This window comes from Delphinus delphis, chromosome 20 (genome assembly GCF_949987515.2).
Source record: "Delphinus delphis chromosome 20, mDelDel1.2, whole genome shotgun sequence".
Lineage (NCBI taxonomy): Eukaryota > Metazoa > Chordata > Mammalia > Artiodactyla > Delphinidae > Delphinus > Delphinus delphis.
The window spans coordinates 8,245,298-8,267,439 of record NC_082702.1 but is presented as its reverse complement, the minus strand read 5'-3'; the positions used below and the strand labels follow the sequence as shown (position 1 = coordinate 8,267,439).

Sequence of the window (22,142 nt, the reverse complement as noted above, 5' to 3'; positions counted from 1 at the left end):
ATGATTTTGTTAGAGAAACTTATTTATAAATAACCTAAGCATGGACACAGGCCCAGAAGGCAAGATGGGGCAGTGCTGAAGAAGAGGCCAGGCTTAGGAACCAAGTGGACCCAGGTTTCAGGCCTGGCCCTACCCCCGCCTCCCTGTGTGACCCAGGGAAGATGACCTAACTTCTCTGGGCTACTAGTCTCAATGTCTGTGCAATGGCTAAAATACCTGCTTCCTCTGCAGGACTACTGCAGAGATGAAGTAAAAAGGCGTAACAGAAACCTTTAGCACCGGATCTGACACATAGTAGGCGTCCAAGAAAAGGAGCCGGCCGTTCCTACAGTGCAGTCACATGCTGAAATGGGGCCATTTAATCTCAGTAATCAGGTCTCAACTGGGGTACAAAATTGCCATTAAGAATCCCCCCAAAATTTTTATTAGAATAATTAAACCCTAATCACAAAATTTTAAGGCTGAAAGAATGTTTGGTGACTACCGGTCTCATTTTCGGAGGCCTACCTACAATCAGGTCAGAGAGATCTTGGACTCACTGCCTTATTCTGTTTAATCTGCTGTCATCTCTACAATAGATCCTGACTCACCCCTTGGTCTCGTCCTTTCCTAGAGCGCTGGGTCCCTCTTCTTTTGCTTCTTGTTTGATCGCTGGCTTCCGGGGAGCTGGGAATGAAGCAGGGAAATGGTGGGTCCTTTCTCCTTCTGACAGCCCCTGCCTGCCAACCACTCTCCAGCCAGCATTGCGAGAGGCGAGTTACACTTTCTAACCAAGTTAGGCTTTCTAACCCGCGGGAAGGCCGTACTTTCTGGAGAAAGATCCACCCGCCTCTCCCCGGTGCAACCCTGCAAGGTGAGGGGGGAGAAACTCACAGAAGAAACTGCTGAGCGTCTTGGGAGCTTTGGGGGGAGGCTTAGCCTGGCCGTCCTCCTGTGGTCCCTGCTTCACGGCCACCTTGGGCTCTGAAACGCTTTCTGTTGGGGGCTTTGCTTTGAAAGCGAGAGAGGTCAGATGGTGATGCAAACTATTTTTTTAACCTCAAGGTCATTCTGACCCTGAAGATGGAAGACATAATCAATTCTGCCCCTTTCCTTTCCATAGTTTCATTTTGGAGCCTCTCAGGCCTGATGCTTTAGGACTAACTAGTGGAATTCTAGCATCTGGCCTGAGATTGGAGACTTACGGATGGTGGGGAAAAAATCTCGGTACGATAAGAAGAAAATATTCCCACTTCTGCAGGTGCAGAAAATCAGATACGATCCTGCATCCTAAAAATATCCCCACAGCGTTCTTTCTGCCATGGGAGTCTTCTGGACACCTCCCTGCAGGAGCTGTTCTATGGCCTGGGGGGTAACTTTAACCTCTAAAATCTTGTAACTCACCCTGGTTACCTAACTTAAAAAATTATTGCTCAGGACTTCCCTGGTGGTCCAGTGGTTAGGATTCTGCACTTCTACCGCAGGAGGAGCAGGTTCGATCCCTGGTTGGGGAACTAAGATCCCACATGCCGTGTGGTGTGGCCAAAAAAATTTTTTTTAATTAAAAAAATTTTAAATTATTGCTCAATTAATAACATACACTGCCTACAATTTCTGAAAGATTTTTTTTTTTTTTTTTGCGGTACGCGGGCCTCTCACTGTTGTGGTCTCTCCCGTTGCGGAACACAGGCTCCGGACGCGCAGGCTCAGCGGCCATGGCTCACGGGTCCAGCCGCTCCGTGGCATGTGGGATCTTCCCGGACCGGGGCACGAACCCGCGTCCCCTGCATCGGCAGGTGGACTCTCAACCACTGCGCCACCAGGGAAGCCCTCTGAAAGATATTTTGTTGGAGGATGACTGGCTCTTTTTTTCCTCACATGCACAGAGGAAAAAAATAACAATAAAAATAATAATAGCAGACTTCCCTGATGGTCCAATGGTTAAGACTCTGCACTCCCAACTCAGGGGACCCGGGTTCGATCCCTGGTCAGGGAACTAAACTAGATCCTGCATGATGCAACTAAAAGATCCTGCACTCGGCAATGAAGATCCTGCATGCCACAACTAAGACCCAGCGCAGCCAAATAAATAAATAAATATTTAAAAAAATAATAATAATAGCAATAGAACCTATAATTTCCCCTAGAATTTGCATTTAGACAACACACTGGAGAATCTTATTTAAGTCTTATCTCATCTGAGCCTTAAATTAACTGTCCTCCAAAGACATCTGACCCCCAAAACCAGAGAGGTGGGGCTTCAGGGAGGAAGAGGACCAGAAACTCACTGGAGGTCTTCAGGGGCTCAGGGGGTGACCTGGGCTGGTCCCCTTCTTCTGCTTCCTTCTTGTTGCCCCCTTCAGGCTCTGTGAGGCTTTCTGTCGGTGTCTCTAATTCTGAGGACCGATTAAAAAAAAAGCCAGATGGCAAAAAGTCACTATGACCACTCCCCAAAAAGGGCATTTCGATTCCCAAGACACTCTGCCCCCGTTTTTTCTTTGCTGTGCTGACTGAACATCTGTGAAGTGTCGAGAGGTGTGAGAGCCCGCTCCTGGTCAGCCCTGAACCAGGCAGGGCCCTTGAGGGAAACCAACCCCGATGCTCACCTGGGCAGCTAAGAAACAGAGTGGGCCAGTCTTTTCTTACAAACCATTATTTTAGAATTATTCACTGCAAAATAGAACTGGAAAGGGTTCAAAATGCCAACAGTGACTTGTTAGAGATAAAAATAAAGGTGTTGTTTTTTTTTTTAAGCTGACTGGGAAAAAAAAAAAATCCACCTCCAGGGTAATAATAAAAACTGCATCAACTAACTTGGGAAAAATCTGCCTCAGTAGAAAGAAGCCCCACCTCACCCCCCAAAATCCCCAGACACAGACAATGGCTAAAACTGCATGATTTATAGTAAAATTTGTTACTGACTAAAAATTGCCAACTGGAAATCAAATCTCCACCAAACTCAGATCTTCCCTGGGAAAGATAAACCTAATAAGGACCTTTTATTAAACAAACACATTGACAGTGGCAAAGGCTACGATTATTATAATCTCGTACAGGCCCCAAATGATCGATGGATCAGGTCTTTATGGTTGTGTTTCCCACGGAGGACACTTTACATTTTCAAGGGAAATTGGTGACATCTGCTGGACACCGTATGACCTACTAGCTCAGGGTATTTTGCTTGTCAGTATTAGATCACATTCTTGGCAATTCCTGACGTTAGCTTTCTGCAAGGCTGGGTACTCACTGGTGGTGTGATAAAAACCAAGTACTGCACAAAAATCACCAAGGAAAGTGGCAGTGTTCAACCGGATTCCAAAGTCTGAGCAATTGTGCAGTGCCCAGGAGACATCACAATTAGTAACTAATTATGATTATTTAACAGTGAAATTAAATATTGTTTTTCCTTTCAACGTTATATGTATTATTTTCTCAAATGCCCAAGTTGCTAGAACATAAATAAATAGTTGTTCAGACATAACAACTTAACAAACCGAACAGTAAAGGTATTGGCCTTGAGGCACCGTGAAAAAGTTGCTAAGGCACCATGGGCCCTGGAAGTTTGCGAACCTCTCTGCTTTCTGGTAAGATTTACAACAAAAAACAAACCATTTAGAGGAAAATATATTCCATATGAGAAACATAAAAATAGAAGAGAAAAATGAGAAGCTGCATATGAATTCGTACTGAATTAAGATGGCCAAACGAATGTATTCCAGAATGTTTTCATGACAAAATTCCCCAGGTGGGGCTGTGGGATTCTGACGGACTCGTGTGGATTCTTGGACAGAGGTGTCAAATCAGTGGGGTCCTCACAGCCTGCCCTCTCAGACAGGCCCCCGCCCCTCCAGATCACACTTGCGCACACACGCGCGCACACACACACACACACACGCAGTCAGTCCCACAGGCCCCTGCCCCTCCAGATCACACTTTCTCTCTCTCTCTCTCTCTCTCACACACACACACACACACACACACACAGTCAGTCCCACAGGCCCCTGCCCCTCCAGATCACACTTTCTCTCTCTCTCTCTCTCTCTCTCTCTCTCTCTCTCTCACACACACACACACACACACACACACACACAGACACGCACACAGAGTCAGTCCCCAACCCCAGGGCCTTACCTTCTTCCTCCTCCTCCTCCTTCTTCCTCTTCTTCTTGGTTCCTCCGTCCTCGTCCTTGCCCTGCTCTTGCAGGACATCCTGAAATGTCCGTTTGGAAAGCTGCTTCCGGGCTGGGAAGGCAAAGGGCTCAGTGTGGCCTCCTTGCCGGCCCGCCTGCCCCACCCCGGTGAGCTCAGACCCCGCGATGATGGGGCCCTGAGAAGGCTCTGGGCCCCTGCCCTCCTCCGCCTGCCCACAGCCACGGCTGCCGTGCAGGCCGCTCCTGCTTCCTGGCTGTGTGACCCCGAGCAGGTTCCTTCATCTTAGGAGCCAACAGCCACCCTCCTCTCTGCCTCACCTCTCACCACACACTATCCTCAAACCCTTCCTGCTCCCCAAATTACACCTTATTGCCCAGAGACGCCGAGATGGATGGGATTCCCCCGTGTGCCGTGCTGTTCCCACCTGGAGGCCTTTGCACGGGCTGTCCTGGCTGCAACCCTTCCCAACCGCCCATTCTCAGCACAGCCAACCCTAACCCATCTTCCAAGACTCAGGCCAGATGGCGCCTCCTCGGGCCCTCAATCCAGAGCTCCCCTAGCATCCGGCGTTACCACTATTCTTCCTTATACCAGCACCACCAGTGGAAATATGCAGTGAGCCACGTACATCATCTTTAACTTTCTAGTGGCTACACTGAGAAAAGGAAAAAGAACCAGGAGAATTGTTTGAACAATATCGTTTACTTAACCCAATAAATCCAAAATATGATGATTCCAACATGTTTTGAATATTAAAAGAAATGAGTAACATTCCTTTTTCTATGCTAAGTCTTCAAAATCCGATGCACTTAAAAGCACATCTCAATTGGGCACTAAATTTTCATCAGAAATACTCGATGTGTTTAAATTTCATGGAATTTACCGTTGAGAAAGTGGCGTCACATATCCGAGTTGATCGAATTATTGCAAGGCTTCAATAATTGAAACTAGAGTCAGCTTTCCAATTTAAATTGAATTAAAGTAGCATTAAAAATTCAGTTCCTCTACTGTACAGCACAGGGAACTCTACTCAATACTCTGTAATGACCTACACAGGAAAAGAGTCTAAAAATGGGTGAATATACGTATATGTATAACTGATTCACTTTGCTGTACAGCAAAAACTAACAATACTGTAAATCAATTATACTCCAATAAAAATTTTAAAAAAATTTTAGTTCCTCAATCACCACGGTTCAGGATCTCAGCAGGCCGTATCACCCTGCGACATGTGGGGGGTCTCTCCCCTGTCCCTCCCCTGTGTAAAAATCTTCCCAACCCCCCTGGCGACAGAGGCGCCGCTCCTCAGACGGGCTTTCCATGGACCTTCTCTAGTCTCATTGCTCGTTGTCCCCAACCCCACGCTCTGAGCACCAACACACCTACCATCAGTGCCCCCAAGGCCTTTTCCCCTCCTCAGTCCCTTCTCACTCCTCTTCTGTCCCTCAGGGCTCAGCTTGGTTAAGCTCTCTCCTAGAAGTCTCCCTTGAGTCAGGGGCCCTCCCCTGGGCTCCCACAGTGAGCTGTGTGGCCTCCAGCACTGCACACATCACAGTGACAATAACCTGCATTTACTGAGCGCTTACTGTAGGCTGGGCCCAGTTCCAGGCCCTTACACGTATTCACTTTTAATCCTCCCAACATCTCTGGGTGGGAGGTACTGTAATTATCAGTCGTTTTAGGGATAAAGCCCAGAGAAGGGAAGTCATTTGCCCAAGGTCACACAGCCAGTGGATGGTGGAGCCGTGCTCTTAACCACAACGCTAAAATCGGGGCTGTCACGAGGATGGCTGAATGATGCAGAAATCCAAGTGTGGACAAAGACAGGCAACTGAAAGGGCGAGGCCAGGGGGTCCTTACCCGTGCGACGCTTCGGGATCCCTGACGGGGAGACGACCGTGGGAGAGGTGCTAGAGTGGGAAGGGCTGCTCTCAGGCGGTGTGCCAGGACTGGGAGGGGAGACTTGTGGGGAATCTGGAGCATGCTTCTGGAAGGGGAGAGAAAGAGCAATTCCTGAGTGAGAGGAGGAAGGAGGGAGCACCCAGCTACGTCATTTTCCAAGCACTTGAGAGTACAGAGGGACTCAGCCCCACTTAGGCCTCATCCCCTCTTACCTGGGCCATCCCTCCACCATCCTGCGTAGTTTCATGGTCCCAGACTGTCCCTATTATGGACCCCAATAACAATTCTTTTTTTTCTAAAGTAACAGAATCTTTGATTTTTAGCTAGGCATAATACAGCCCAACTAAAAACTATACTTCCCAGGATCCCTTGCAGCTAGGTGTGCTCAGGAGCCCGAGGACTACACTTCCCAGCCTCCCTTACATCTAGGTGTGGTCAGAAGCCCCAGGTCTACACAATGCAATGTAAGGATATACAGGTCCACTGGTTCAAATAACATTCACCTAAAGGCAAGTGGAGTGCCCTGCTCTTCCCACTGGCTGAATGTGGGCATTCACTTGGACAAGGGCATCTAGGGATGGCAAGCAACAGTATAGAAGCACCCTGGGGCAGAGTTAGCTGAGGAAAAGACGAAGATGACAAGGAAGAAGCAGCTTCTGAGGGGCCTTGGAGGCTCTGTAAGAACCAGCTTTGGCCTGAGCTGGCAACGCCAGGGGGTTTGAGCAGGGGGGAGACAGGAGCTCACTTCACCATCGACAGACTGAGAAGTGCTGCACTTCAGACGTTATCCTCAGAGCAGCCAACAGGCATGAAATGACTTAAATGAGAGGAGCAAGTGAGCCGATGCACTTGAAGATAGAAAGCCCTCCCACAACAGGAGAGATTGGACGGATTTCCGAGCCCTTCCTCTGTAGCAGGCGTTCTTCTCTGATCCGTATGTGAATCGACTCACTGCACCTTCACAGCCACCCTATGAGGTGAGGGCTATCTATCGGGAGCTGCTCGTGCCAGCTGAGGCTGCCCAGGCACCCCAGGCCAGGGAGCCGAGCCCAGCCGCCCGGCAGAGGCGGGGTTAGGAGCACAGAGACCAGGCAGGACCACTCCACTCCTCCCCCGCTGGGGCATCATCTCCAGAATTCTCCTGAGCAGCCACTGCACTCAGCTCCAAAGGCCACTGGGAATGATGGTTTCTTCTGGTAAATGTGGGCAGGCTGCTGGGGCCCTACCTGGATTTTGGGGGGCTTGGGGGCTTCCTCCTCCTCGTCCTCCCCTTCGCTGCCCAGGACCCGGGCCATCTTCCTCCCTGGCCTCTTCACTGGAGAGTCGCCCTCAGGTACCACTCTATTCCGCTCCTTCAGCGCCACCCTGGAGGATGAGAAAATGGAGGTTTTATTCCAGCAGATAGAGTGGGGATGCTACTCCCAAATTCTCCAGCCCCTTCATTATGTTTCATTCCCCTCCTTGCCTTTCAAGCACTCAATGAACATTTTCTAGGGGCCTCCTCAGCATATACTCTTAGTCACGCATCCACCCATCCCGCTCTCTGGAGGCCTCCTGTGTGCCCACCCTGTGATGGGTGGTGCTGAGGAGCACGTGAAGTCCCTACTGAGGGCGGAGACTGGCCTCCAACATCCCTTTGGAGACGCTCTTTCAGTCATGCAAGCCCGAGTCCCCTAGGTAGGGACTACATTTCCCAGCCTCCCCTGCAGCCAGGTATGGCCATGTGATGAGTTCTGACCAATAGGATGTTGACGCCTGCAACCTGCTCCTGACTGCTTGTCCTCACTGCTCTCTTATCCCTAGAACTTCGACTTGCTGACCCCCTTTGACAATGCAGGTGAAGGCAGGACATAGCAGAGAGAGAGGGAGAGAAAGAACCTGGGTCCCAGTACCACCAAGTGGTACAGAGTCACCTAGCTGCCCCAAACTGCTTAAACAGCTCAGAATCTTTCAAGTGAGAAAGAGGCAATTTTAACTTTAACCAAGTCACCATGACTTTGGTTACTGGTAAAGCAGCCCAACGACTCCCCTAACACCAGCTCTGAGGCACTCCCAGTCTGGTGAGGAACACAGACACGGCCGTCAAAATACAACCAATATGCCTGCTGATGGAAGTCACTTAAGGGGCTGAGAACACAGCTGATTCCTACCGGTTTCTGTACTCATAAAGCTCACGGTCTGGACAAAGACCAAGATGTACACAAACACCTCCCTACTTAGGTCAATGATGGCACGCTCTTGTCATGGAACATTAAAGAGAATAAAGTGAGATCAGATGAAGTGGATGGCTCTAAGACTTTTTTTTGTGGGGAGAGAAAGCAGACTGTCAAATCTGTGAGAGGAGTTGCTGTTGATTTTATTCACTGCTAAACCCACAGAGTCTAGGTGCCCGGCACATAGTAGATTCTCAGTAGATATTTGTTGACTAAATGAATCTATACAGTATGATTCCATGAATGTAAAAGATACATGTTTGCCCATATGTACCTGCAACTTGCATACAGAATAATCCTGCTTTTCCTATTTAAAAATAAATTAAAAATGTGTATTATTATCTGTTGTATGTCAGGCATGTGCCAGCTACTTGAGATATAACAGTGACCAAAATGAGAGTCCCTGCCATCCAACATATAAGTGTGAGAAACACTTATTCATTCAGCAGTTCCCTATTGAGCACCTACTATGTGTCGTAACTAACTGTATTAGGCGCACGTATGTTTTTACGCATAGAAAAAAGGTATGGAAGGATATACCTCAGATTGGTAATAGTAGTTTCTCTGGAGAGTAAAACTGGAAGCACTTCAAATTTTTATTTACCTACTTCTGAGCTGATGTATTAATAATTACCATGTGTAATTCCACATGTGGGTATCTATGCTAGAAAAAAAAATCTGCACGTGTGCCCAAGAAGTCACACATACAGACTAAACTGCAGCATGGACTGTTTCAGCCAAAAAGTGGAAACAACCTAAATACCCATCGCTAGGGGGACGTTAAATAATTTCTACAGCACATCCATAAAATGGAACACAGAGCAGAAGGTAAAAGGGATCCGAGGGTCCTTTGTGTTCAGGAGTGGAAAAAATCTCTAAGTCATACTGTCACTGAAGAAAGCAAGTTCAGGAACCATACACGCAGTATGATCTCTATTTTTCAAGACATTAAAACATGTCACAGAAAATAAAACCACACACAATAAGTGTGTATATATAGCAGTGCAAACACAAAAGGGGCAGATCTAAAAGTCGAGAGTGTTGATAAATTATGACCTCATTCTTACCACTGACTGAGCGTCTTTTATGAACCAGGCACTGTTCTGTAAGTCGTTAGTGTGTTATGCATCAAACCCACACAGAAAGCCTGACATAGATCATGATACCCTGCTACCCGTGAGGAAACAGGTACAGGAAGTGAAGTTACTTGCCCAGGCTCCCAAACTGGGGATGTGAGCTAAATCTACCCTGAGTGCATGCTTTGGAAAGCTGACCGGTCCAGGGGCAGGGTCTTCCCGAGAATCTGTGACAAGGACGCTGGAGGAAAGAACATTGTTCTCTTCTATTTAGATGCGGCCAGTGGCAGGGTCTCTGCCTCATGCAGTCTGCTCCAGAATGAAGTCAAGACACTGGGACGGAGCCCTGAAGACAACTCTGAGGCCCTGGATCCAGCTGTGCCTGAAGATGACCCTACCTTTGGCTTGTCCAGTTACCGGAGTCAAAAATTTCCCTGTGGGGCCCTGAGATATTCTGAGCCAGGTCCTGACTGATAAAAGGAACAGATTCACCACATCCCAGCCCCAGAACGTACTTTGGAGGGGACTCTGTTTCTCTGGTGCTGTTGGATATCTCCTTCTCTGGCTTCTTCACTTTGCCCTCTTTCTTGGGCTGGAAAAATGACCTGGAGGAGCAGAGGGTGGGGTGCGGAAAAGTGAATGATAACAGAACCAATAACCCCGCTAACACACACCACATTCCACAGCTTCCGATGCCCGTCCCTGTCCCAGGACGCAACAGAAGGCTTCAAACAACCCCCTTAGACCAATAAGGAAAACTGAGGCTTATCAGATGGAGGAGGCAACGCTCTGCTTATTTTTCTGCCCCAACTTGCCACTCACCTGAGACAGGACACACCCCGATTTCCATTCCACAGGGATTAACTATGCACTTACTACGTGCCAAGGCCTGTCCTTGGAAGCTAGGGGCAGGGCAGTGACCCAGACACATATGCCCCTGCCCTGGAGGGGCTGACACTCTAGTGCGGTAGGCAGACATTAGCAAAGAGGTAAATATAAAATGTCCAAAGGCGTTACGTGCTCTGAAAAAGATAAAGGTGCCCTCCCCTCTACCTGAGCCTGATGCGGCTGAGTGGCTTGCCCCAGAGAGCAGAGTACTGAGAGGGGAAAAACAGGGGCTTGACGGCGCAGGGACCTGGCCAAGAGAGGAAGGTTAACATTGCCTACGATGTCTTGGGGACGTCGTGCACCCCCAATATGAGGCAATGAGAGGGCACCTCACCTCAGTGCCCAAAACCCCAGGCTATGAGAATATCGGACAAACCAAACCGGGGGTAAGGCTACAGGTGTCATGACAAAGAAAGCCTGAGAAACTGTCACCCAGACGAGGCATGACAGCTAAATGCAACATGGCTCCAAATCAGATCCTGGAACAGAAAAGGACATTAACAGATAAACTGGTGAAATGCAAATGAAGTCTGGAGCTTAGTTAAAAGGAATGTATCCCTGTTGGTTCCTTATTGTGACCAGTGGACCACAGTGATGTAAAGTGTCAACAACGGAAACTGGGTGAAGGGTGTACAGGGACTCTCTGTACAACTTTACAACTTGCTGGTACGTCTAAAATAATTCCAAAATTAAAAGTTTACTTAATCTTTAAAAAATAAAATAGGGACTTCCTTGATGGTCCAGTGGTTAACATTCTGCGCTCCCAATGCTGGGGGCATGGGTTTGATCCCTGGTCAGGGAACTAAGATCCCACATGCCACACGGCACGGCCAAAAAAGGAAAAAATTTAAAAATAAAATAAAATAAAGCAAGGTGACAGAAAGCAATCAAAAGTGCTATCATCCCAGGAGAGACTGTCCCCAGATTTCTCATCACCTGAGAAAAATGCAGCGTAGGATCTGTGTAAGCCACCAACTCCCAGGTCTCTGTGGGTGACATCCAGGTCTGGATCTGTCTAGAATCCATCCCCTCCTTCTGGGAATAGCCCTCCACGTTTTTCTTGTGATGCCCGTTCCCCCACATTCTCTCAGTCCCTATGGTTCGCGTGGGTCTGCCCTTTCACCCACAACCAGGGCACAGGCCCTGGGCCTGGCCACTCAAGGCCCTGCATCCCTGGGGCTACGACAGTGGCTGGCTCAGGGACCGGCATGCGGCCCAAGGTGGGCCAATGAAACTTAACTCTAGATATTGTTGTGACAGCTGGGAGAGAGACCACCTCTTTCCACCAGGATTGCTGGCTCTAGGGTACTAAAAGCCTAAGGAAGACAGCCTGCCAGAGTGATACAACATCCAAGAAAGCAGAGCTGAACGATGGAGACAGAGTCCCAGTGAGAAAGTCTGGACAACTGGATCTGACTATTAAAGCCAAGTTTCGGGCTTCCCTGGTGGCACAGTGGTTGAGAATCTGCCTGCCAATGCAGGGGACACGGGTTTAAGCACTGGTCCCGGAGGATCCCACATGCTGCGGAGCAACTAGGCCCGTGAGCCACAACTCCTGAGCCTGCGCGTCTGGAGCCTGTGCTCCGCAACAAGAGAGGCAGTGACAGTGAGAGGCCTACGCACTGCGATGAGGAGTGGTCCCCGCTCGCCGCAACTGGAGAAAGCCCTCACACAGAAACGAAGACCCAACACAGCCAAAAATTAATTAATTAATTAATTAATTTTTTAAAAAGCCAAGTTTCCACTACACAAGCCAAAGAATTCCTTTTCTGTTTTTCCTGAAGCCAGCCTAACTGAGTACCGGGTTCCTCAAGCCGGGCATTACCGGCATTTCAGGCCAGATCACTCTTCGTTGTGGAGGGCTACCCGGGGCATTGTAGGATGTTTAGCAGCCTGCCTGGCCTTTATCCACTAGATGCTAGTGGGAAATTCCCTCTCCCCCCAGGTGGTGACAACCAAAAATGTCTGTTGTTCCCTGGGGGACAAAACTGCCCCCGATTGAGAACCAGGGGTCAGGGTCTCTGAACCTTGCAACTAAAAATTCTGGTTACTACACTACCTATTTTTCTGATCCCCTTTCCCACTTTCCGTACTGCTCAACTCCTGGAAATCCCTACGTGAAGACTAACCCGAGTTCTTCTAAGATAAGGCGCAGAGTCAGAGAGGGGAGCAGAGAACTTGGAGTATGTAAGCCGGTGGCAGGGGCAGGGGTGTGGGGAGGGTACTTACATAATACTTCGCTGCATGATGGCGTCAGAATCCTCCCCTCCCCTGTCCTCCTCTTCTCCAGTGGGCAGTTCCTGAAGTAGACATCCAAATACTTGGTGAGGATACTGATTGTGCAGGGATCAAAACAGAAACTTCCACACACTGAGGTTTGGGGAAATCACCCTGAAATCTACATCACCTGGCTTGAACTTGACACTCACTGAACAGCCCATCATATGGCCTGTCAAACGTACAACGTGCAGCTGCTTTAACCAACTAAAGAAGAGAATGCATTTACCAGAAATAAAGAACGTCCACTCTGAAGATAGGGATAAATGTCTCCCTTCCTATGACAGCCGGGCTAGTAGCCCTTCAAAGACAAGGTTCCCTTCCCAGCTGCCACGGCCATACTGACTCACTGTGTCTGCATGCTAATCTTTTTTTTCCCTCTTTTTGAAACCTTGAAGGAATGTACTCCCAGTCGTGTTTGATGTACGTTCTTTGTTCTAACAAGATATAAAACTGTGCTGAAAACCATGCTTCTCTGGAGCAGTTCCTCAGAACTGAGAGGCTGTCTCCTGAACTACAGTCCTCCGTTTGGCTCGAATAAAACTCTTTTTTTTCTATTCCCATTATAGATCGTTTCTCAATTATTTACATTGACACTTCTTTTCCGAAAGAAAAAAAACCCACAAAATCAGAAACATGAGTTTCCCCATCAAGAAGAAACTCCAGTTTTTACAGACCAAAATGATTTGCTGGTGAGATTTATTAGTGAAGAAAAGGGGTCTGAGTCAGAGAACAGGCGCTTCCTTTACCGTATGGAGCCTGCTTTTTGTCTAATACAATGACATACTGAAGACCAAAAGGTTTTGTTCAGTTGGGTTTTTTTTTTTAGCTAAATTTTCAGGTTAGTGAAAAAAATTTTTGCATTGATTATATAATATGCTACAATGGCTGTGAGACATGGCAGTTCATCAAATCATACCCACAGGGCTAAATAAATCAGCTGTTGAGCTGTTTCTAAGGTATACTGTTAAGACCCTCGTGGGGGGCACACCAATCTCAAAAGGGTGCGGACTGGATGATTCCATTTACATGACATTCTCCAAAGGACAAAACTCACATGGAGATGAGCAATTGCCAGGGGGCGGGGGCTGTGAAGGGGTAGGTAGCATAGGGAGTTCCTCTGGGGAGACGGCACTGTTCTGTATCTCAATTGTGGTGGTGCGTCCACAGATCTCTGCATGGGATCAAACTGCATAGACAGAGACAGTCACACACACACAGGAGCGCATGTAAAAACTGAACACGGGCTAGAATCCAGCTAACAGTACTGTCCAAGGCTAATTTCCTGGTTTTAATACTGGATTACACTAATATAAGCTGTCACGGGCTTCCCTGGTGGTGCAGTGGTTAAGAATCCGCCTGCCAATGCAGGGGACACGGGTTTGAGCCCTGGTCCCAGAAGATCCCACATGCCACGGAGCAACTAAGTCCGTGCATCACAACTACTGAGCCCGCAAGCCACAACTACTGAAGCCCGTGCGCCTACAGCCTGTGCTCTACAACAAGAGAAGCCACTGCAATGAGAAGCCCGCGCACTGCAACAAAGAGTAGCCCCCGCTCGCCACAACTAGAGAAAGCCCACGTGCAGCAATGAAGACCCAATGCAGCCAAAAATAAAATTAAAAATAAATTTAAAAAAAAATGATGTCACCTCTGGGGGAAGATGGGTGTACTATTTTTACAACTTCCTGTGAGTCTCTAATTATTTCAAAATAAAAAGTAAAAAACAAAATAGAATGAAGGCACTATTACTGCTATAGAAAGAAGGCCTAGATCTAGTAACATTTTAACTAATAATAAATAATAAAGGAGGCAGAACAGTGGATACAATATGCTATTGATTTTGCAAGACAAGGGAAAATAAGAATATACATATTCGTTAGTACTGCTTATTTCAGCCAATCAGAAACTCTGGAAAGATAACCAAGAAAGCAACAGAAGTGGCTGGGGCCGACAAGGTGACGGGCTGTGAGCCGAACTGGTCACTGTGTACCTCTGTCCTGATTTTATTTTGAACCATACATATTTATTACCTGTTTGACTTTTTTTTAAAATAGTAAATCTAAGCCCCAGATAACTTTTCTAATTCTCTTTCTCAGCCCCCCACTGGCTCTTCCCTCTGGTGAGGCCCTGCCCGCCCCCCCACCCAGGGCCAGTCCCCTTTGGCCCAGCTCCGAGCTGATAGGCTGCCAGGAAGCCTCCCGGGGGCACCTGCTGGAAGAGCAGCTCACTTTCCTGGCCTCTCACGGTGGTTAATTAGTACTTCTCTCATCACATTTATTGCATCCACCCCGTGGTCCCCAGATTACGTTCAGTTTAACTTTCCAAACAGATGTGGGGCTCCGGAGCCATGGGGCTGTGCCTGGTTCACTCCCATCTCCTCCAAAAATTATTTCCCAACCTTCAGACATTCTTCATACCACCTTGGCAATTTCCACCATATCTAGGAAAACCCTGGATTTTTTTTCACTGAATTATTTTTTCTGTCAAAGAATCAACTTCTTATGAACTGGGGTGCTTAGTGGGCGGTAGGCACTCTTCCAAAACTTTATATGAATTAATTCATGCAAAAGCTATTACAATTCATCATTGTCCTGATTTTACAAATGAGGTGACAGAAGCACAGAGAGGTCGAGTAACCTGCTCAAGGCCACACAGCCTAATGAGTCGCAGAGCCAGGATCCAAAGCCAGTCATCTGGCTCCAGAGTCCGTGTCCTTAACCACTAACATTCTGAGGGTGAGGAAGGAAGGGGTCCCTCCATATTGGGATCGAGGGAGATGGAGGTGGCCCTAGATCTGGGGGCTGTTGAGATAACAACTGTACCAACGATAATGTGACCCCATACTACCCAACCACCCACTCAAGCATTTCCAACTGTTATCCCCATGTCACCGATGAGAAAAGTGAGGCACAGAAAGGTTAAATCACTTGTCCTGAATCACAGAGCTCGTGAGCAGCAAACGGGGGATCCAAATTCAGACACCCTGGCTCCAGATCCTAGGCACCCTGCACTCCCATTTCTGTCACTCCCACAGGCAGAACAGCAACGCCTGCCACAAATAGGAGACAGCCGCAAAAATAAAAAGAACAAAACCAGATGATTAGGTTGTAGTTCAAAGCACTGGCTGCTGGAGGCTCTGAGCCCAGACCTGCTGCTTTCTCTTTGTTCAAAGCGCTAACTAGCCAAGTGCTGGAGGGGGCTGTGAAAGGCACCTTTCTAAGACAAACTGAAAGAGAATATAAAGGGATTAACTTTCTCCTTATGAGCGTTAGTGTTATTTAATGTCATACCCACACACCACTTCCAGTTTCCTTAAGTACTTCTGTTAATTTTTTAATGTGTGAAACTCAAATCAGAAAAAGCCTTTACTGCTTAAAGAAGCATGCTGAAATAAACAGGGACAAAATGTCATGATGTCTGTAAACTAGTTCAAATATTTCAGCAAATGCCTGAAGTTTGCTTTAAAATAATTCAGGGTTTTTGGGGGGAATTAAGGAGCATATAGACGAAATAAGAATGAACTATTCTGATAATTCCTGGGGCTGGGTAATGGGTACACAGGGATTCATGACACTACTCTCTACTTTTGTGTATGTTTGAAACTTCTACAATAAACGTTAAATTTTTTTATTCAGAAAATCAGACGGTGCAAACATAGCAAAATGTTAACAGCTGTAAAATCGAGGTGGTGGCGTATTATTCTAGTTGCTCTACTTTTCTGTCTGAAAGTTTTTATGAGTCAAAGGCGAAAAAGTAACCTAAAATTGGGAATAAAAATATAATTTGCGTATACAGCCCAAAGCTCAGAATTCATGAAAATCAATAAGGTAGTGAATAACCCAGCCCCTTTCCCCCTCAAAAAACACTAGTATTGGTACGAGTCCCTCACTTGAGAAAGTTCTAATCTATCCTGGACATGAATTATCTGTCAAAGTCAAGATCTTTTCTTCCCAACCAGCCAGGGAGCCCCTAAATTCACTTCCACACAAGGAAGAACAGAGCCTCACACAGAAGTCACTGCAGGGCTCCCAAGACTTTCAGTCTCTGGGACAATACAGGAAAGGAAACCCAGTCCCTGCTCTTGAAAAACCTCACAGGCCCCACTGTCAAAGATCTGCAAAGTACGGGACGTCCCTGGTGGTCCAGTGGTTAGTGCTCCGCGCTAACAATGCAGGGAGCAAGGGGTTCGATCCCTGGTGAGGGAACTAAGATCCCCACACGCCGGCGCGGCCAAAAAAAAAAATGTTCAAAGTAAATAAGGATGAAATAGGACTCAGCACTCCAACAAGGAGACTGGAAAAAATGAAGGAAGGAACGAACAAACAAACGAATTAACGAACTCGACTAAAACCCAATTTCTTGATTCGAAGCTCAGGGCTCAGGGCCCTGGCGTTACATACCATTTATATGCTGATTTATATCTCAAACAGCCTATTTATTCTCCAACCACCACCCCTAAATTGCCAGCCAACTTCCTTTAGGAACCCAACTCCATAAGTTTCCCAGTCCTTCCCTAAGTCTACAAACCAGTCAATCCTCCTCTTCACTTTCCTTCCGCATCACGTTCCCCCTTCCTGCCTTGACTCGGGTGGATTCCGGTGCACCATTACCGTCTTTCGTCGCTCTCTTGCTCTTAACTCCCGCCCTCCGTCTCACCGTGCAAAACCCCAAAGCTGCTGATTCCAGCCAACTTTCCACCTACCCTGTGCCTGCGCCCGCAGAACGGACCTGGACTGGTCCCCAGGGGTCCTTCGGACTGCGGTCCAATTCTCTCCATTCCCCCAGACCCTTCAACCCTCCTGCTCTCCCAGACCGTACTTCACACTAGCTTCTCCAGCCGCCAGCACCGCGTCCACTCTCCTCCTCGTCGGAGGAAATGGCAGCAATCGGGAGAAAGACAAGTTCCCACCACCTTATCTGCCTCCGCAACTGCGCCTGCGCGCAGGCGCTCCGACTCCCAGCTGTCGGTACTGAGACCACCCAGCTGTGCCCTCACTGAAGGCCAAACCCTCGACCTGCGCACCAGATCTTATGCCCTCTCACCTCCTCAAACCCCATGCTCCAGCACGCCTCTCCCTTCTCTCCTGCATTATCGACTTTTCTCTACTAGACCATCCCTATCGGTTTACAATTCTGCTGTGACTCCTCCTACCTAAACAAACAAAAATCCCTCTCTTGACCCCACGTGCTCCTAGCAGCTATCGCCCCATTTCTCTGCTCCCCTTTTCAGAGAAGTCATAGAAAGAACTGTCCCAAGGCACCACCTCCAGTGTCTCTCCTCCCATCCCCGCTTGAACCTTTAAGTTTTCCCACATCACTCAGCTGGACCTTGCTCATCAAGGGGACCGAGGACCTCTGGGCTGCTAAATCCGAAAGTCATTTCTTGTTCCTCATCTTGGCCCATAAGCAGCATTAGAAACATCTGACTCCTTGCTCCACTGAAATTCTTCCTTCAAACCACACCCTCACCTCAGTGTCTACTATTTCCTGGATTCCTGTGAGGGGTCTTCCTTAGCCACTGCGGGGAGAAGAGTAAGTGCCCCCAAAGATGTCCCCGCGCTAATCCTGGACCTGTGGATATGTTACCTTACGTGGCAAGAGACTGCAGATGTGATTAAGCGTTCTGAGGTGGGGAGAGTACTGTGGATTATACAGGTGGGCCCAGTGTTATCACTTACAAATGGGGCTTCCCTGGTGGCGCAGTGGTTGAGGGTCCGCCTGCCAATGCAGGGGACACGGGTTCGTGCCCCGGTCCGGGAAGATCCCACATGCCGCGGAGTGGCTGGGCCCGTGAGCCATGGCCACTGAGCCTGCGCGCCTGGAGCCTGTGCTCCGCAACGGGAGAGGCCGCAGCAGTGAGACGGCCGCGTACCGCAAAAAAAAAAAAAAAGATGACAAGTGATCCTTGTAAGTGGAAGGAGGGGCTTAGAGTCAGAGATTGGAGATGCTACCTTGCTGGCTTTGAAGATGGAGGAAGGGGCCACGAGTCAAGGAATGCAGGTGGCCTCTAAAAGCTGGAAAAAGCAAGGAAATGATTTTCCCTAAAGCCCCCAGAAGGTATGTAGCCCTGCCAACACCTCGATTTTAGGGAAAACAATTTTAGACTTCTGGCCTCGGAAACTGTAGGAGAATTAAAATGTGTGCTGTTTTAAGCCACTCACTTCCTGGTAATATGTTACAGCAGCAACAGAAAATGTAGCAACTCACTTTCTAACGGTTGCAGTGCCCAAGGCCCAATTCCTCCTCTCTGTCCTATTTACACCCACTCCGTTGGAGACCTTAACCAGTTTGATGGCTTAAACATACTCTGGGATGATGACGACCCCAAAATGTCTACCTCTAGCTGTGACTTCCCCTCTAAACTCAAGGACTCATATTTCTAGTTTTCTGTGCTGCTATCTCCATCTGGATTTCTAACCAAAATCTCAGACTCAATGGGACCAAATCCAAACTCTTAGAAAAGACACACACACACGCATACACACACTTTTATCCCTCCTCCAACCAATGTTCTCCGTCTCAGCACTGGTAGCTTTTTTCACCCAGCTGCACAGGTCAAAAACCTTGGTGTCCACTACATACCTATTATTTAATTATCAAACAAGTGACAATACCAAGGGCTGGGGAAGATGCGGAGCAACTGGAACTCTCATATATTTCTGGTGGGAAGGCAAAACGGTCCAGTCACTTTTGGAAAAGTTTGGCAGTTTCTCAAACCGTTAAGCATACATTTACCATATTGACCCGGCAATCCCACTTCTGGGTATCTACCCAGTGAAATCCTACGTTCACACAAAAACCTGTAACCTAATGTTTACAGTAACAGTCTGTTTATAATCGCCAAAAACTGTAAAAAAAAACCCAAATGTCCTTCAGTGGGTGAATGGATGAACAAATTGTTGTACATCATCCAATGCGTTTAATTGCTGGCTAGTGTTCCATTGTAGAATATTCTAAACTTTGTTTATGCTTACTCGGCAATAAAAAGGAGTGATCTACTGATACACTACAGGAATGGAGAGGAATCAGTGGTTGCCAGACGGAGGGCTTAAAGGGAGCCCCAGAATCATTTTTAGGGGTGATGGAACGGTTCTGTACCTTGATTGTGGTGGTGGTGACATAACTCTAAATGTTTCAAAATTAACAGAACTATACACCGAAAAGAGTAAATTTTACTATATGTAGTTTTTTTTATTATTATAAAAAAAATCAGTGGAGTTACCAATGATTCAGGTCCGGCTACCGCCACCCCTGGCCTGTTGTACTGTCCCCTCCCTCTTTTTCTTCACAGCACATAGCACAACCTGACCTTATAAATTAGAATTTGTTTCACCCTCTAGAGCAGTGCTTCAAACAGGACTTTCTGCCTGACAGAAATTGTTCTCTATCCGCATTGTCCAGAAAGGGAGCTCTAGCCATATGTGGCTTCGGAGCATTTGAAAGGCAGCTAGTGCGACTGAGGCACTGAGTTTTTCATTTGTTTCTAATTAACTTGAATTTCAATAGCTACTGCTATGTATAAAATAGATAATCAACAAGGACCTACTGTATAGCACAGGGAACTCTACTCACTATTCTGTAATAATCTATATGGGAAAAGACTCTGAAAAAGAATGGATATATGTATAACTGGATCACTTTGCTGTACACCTGCAACAAACACAATATTATAAATCAGCTATACCCCAGTATAAAATAAAAATTAAATTAAAAATAATAAAAGTAATACCTACTCATAAAAAAAATTCAATAGCTACACGTGGCTAATGGCTACTGTTTTAAGCAGTGCAGGGCTCAAATGTAAGTTCCATAAAGGTAGGGATTTTGTCTATTTGTTCAACGATATGGCCACGGGACCTAAAACAGTGCTGGCACTGAATGCACTGGCCCACACACACTCCTTTGATTACTAAAAACTGGGATAACAAAAACATTACTGAAGAATTTACAGTTTATAAGCAAGATCTTTCAAACCTGGAGACCATGGTAACAAGGGGGATGTAAAAGGGTGTTTAGGGGTGAACAGTCTGAGGATGACAGGCCTGAAGGCTCAAGTCTGCATTTCTTCTATTTAGTAAAAGCTCACATTTCCTGACCTGTCCCCTATCCTCACCCGACCCCTGTGAAATATTTTCCACCTTTCCCGTAAATATGCTACTCTCCCTCCTGCTCTGAGGTTTAAAACAGCTCAGCATTCCCCCAAAAGACAACTCAGGAAGCTGAGACAGGAGAGGGAAACTGCCTTGTCCAGGGCCACACAGCTGGTCAATGACGGATACTATAAACGAGGGGTGCCAGTTCTGAGAACCCCCAGGGATTCACGTTTAAAATATACCCACCGCACTCCCAGACCTACTGAATCAGAATCCTGGGAATGGAGGGGGAAAATCTGCAGGCCTACCGAGCTCCCAAAGAATCCTAAGATAAGATGAAATTAAGGAGGTCTTACTTAACACGTCCTTCTTGCCTTTTCCTCGTGCCTTCTTCTCAGGCTGCCTAATAATTCAGAGATTCAAACGGGCTGAAAAGGGGATGGTGGCCAAGGAGTGATGGCCTTAATCCCATTTTCTGCTGGCTCCCCTCACTGATTCTCCTCAGCTTTCAGATGCCAGTTCTCCTTTCCAAACGCCCCCTCTTCCTCCCAAATACCCTCCCCCTTACCCTTGAAGCTACCCCCTCACTTAAGGGCCTCAAGATCCTTCTCTCTTCCCTCCCCAAGCTCTTCTGGCCCTCCCTCCACCATCTCAGGTAACAATTAGCCCAGACCTTTCAGCTAACCTCCACTATGGCCCCACCCCCTCCCAGGCCTTGGCCTCCTCCTCGCTGTCCAGCCGCCCCTTCACTGCTCTTCCCTTGGCCCTGCCCCCTCATCAGGCATACACAAGGCCAGAGCTCCCCCCGTCCAGAAGGTTCGAGACCTTTCATAAGGCCTTTGCCTAAGCCTAGCTCTTACCAATGATTTCCTCTGGCCTCACCTCCATCTACCTGGGCTCACCCCTTAAAGCTGACCCCTCTCCTTCAACCTTTCCCCGGCCCCGCCCACTGTTAAACTTTTCCCTAGCCCCACCCCCTTCCAGGTGGGCCCACCTCCCCCGACCCGTCCAACTTCCGGATGGCCTCGCCCACCGACAGCCTTTTCCCCGCCCCTCATCCCTGTATAACCACGCCCCTTCCAGGTAGTCCCGCCCCTCCAGGCCTCTCTTCAGACCCTGTCCCGTACAAGGGTTTCGGCCCTCGTCTACCTTCTACCCGGCCCTGAACCTCCAGCGGACGCAGCCCCGCCCCCTCCAGCGGCCTGCTGCCCGCGCTCTCCCCTCCGCAGCGCGCTCCCCACTGCCTCAGCGACCCCTACGTCCACTCTCTGCAGCCGACCAGGCGAAGGCACAAGCCCCGAGTTTACGACACGCACGCCGTTCCCCAACCCTAAAGGCCCTCACGGCCGGCGCCACTTGCCTCGCGCCGAGCCCGCGCGCCGTTGTCCTGAGCGTCACAACCGGAACCGCTCGGCGATACACTGCAGTCCCAAATTCGCGCCACGGACTTCGCGCGCAGACTTCGGCGGGCGGGGGCGGGGGCGGGGCCGAGCCGAGGGGCGGGGCCGGGCGACGTCCGCGCCGCCGCCACACGGAGAACGCTGGGAGTTGTAGTCTCC

At 48.2% G+C, this 22,142-nt stretch overlaps 1 protein-coding gene across 2 annotated transcripts in view; it reads right to left on the bottom strand.

Annotated features, from left to right (window-relative positions):
• LIG1 (DNA ligase 1) overlaps positions 1-22,049 on the bottom strand; it is a 41,786-nt gene extending 19,737 nt beyond the window's left edge. Inside the window, exons 1-9 of one of the 2 annotated variants that reach the window (XM_060000911.2) lie at positions 21,944-22,049; positions 12,440-12,510; positions 9,838-9,927; positions 7,260-7,398; positions 5,992-6,118; positions 4,111-4,221; positions 2,268-2,375; positions 874-990; positions 591-666 (exon numbers count right to left, since the gene is read on the bottom strand). In XM_060000911.2, coding sequence (XP_059856894.1) covers positions 591-666; positions 874-990; positions 2,268-2,375; positions 4,111-4,221; positions 5,992-6,118; positions 7,260-7,398; positions 9,838-9,927; positions 12,440-12,456 — 785 coding nt within the window. In that variant the 5' untranslated portion in view covers positions 12,457-12,510; positions 21,944-22,049. The remainder of the gene's footprint in view (positions 1-590; positions 667-873; positions 991-2,267; positions 2,376-4,110; positions 4,222-5,991; positions 6,119-7,259; positions 7,399-9,837; positions 9,928-12,439; positions 12,511-21,943) is intronic. The other variant, XM_060000912.2, reaches the window with a different exon arrangement.
• Between the last annotated feature and the right edge of the window lie 93 nt (positions 22,050-22,142).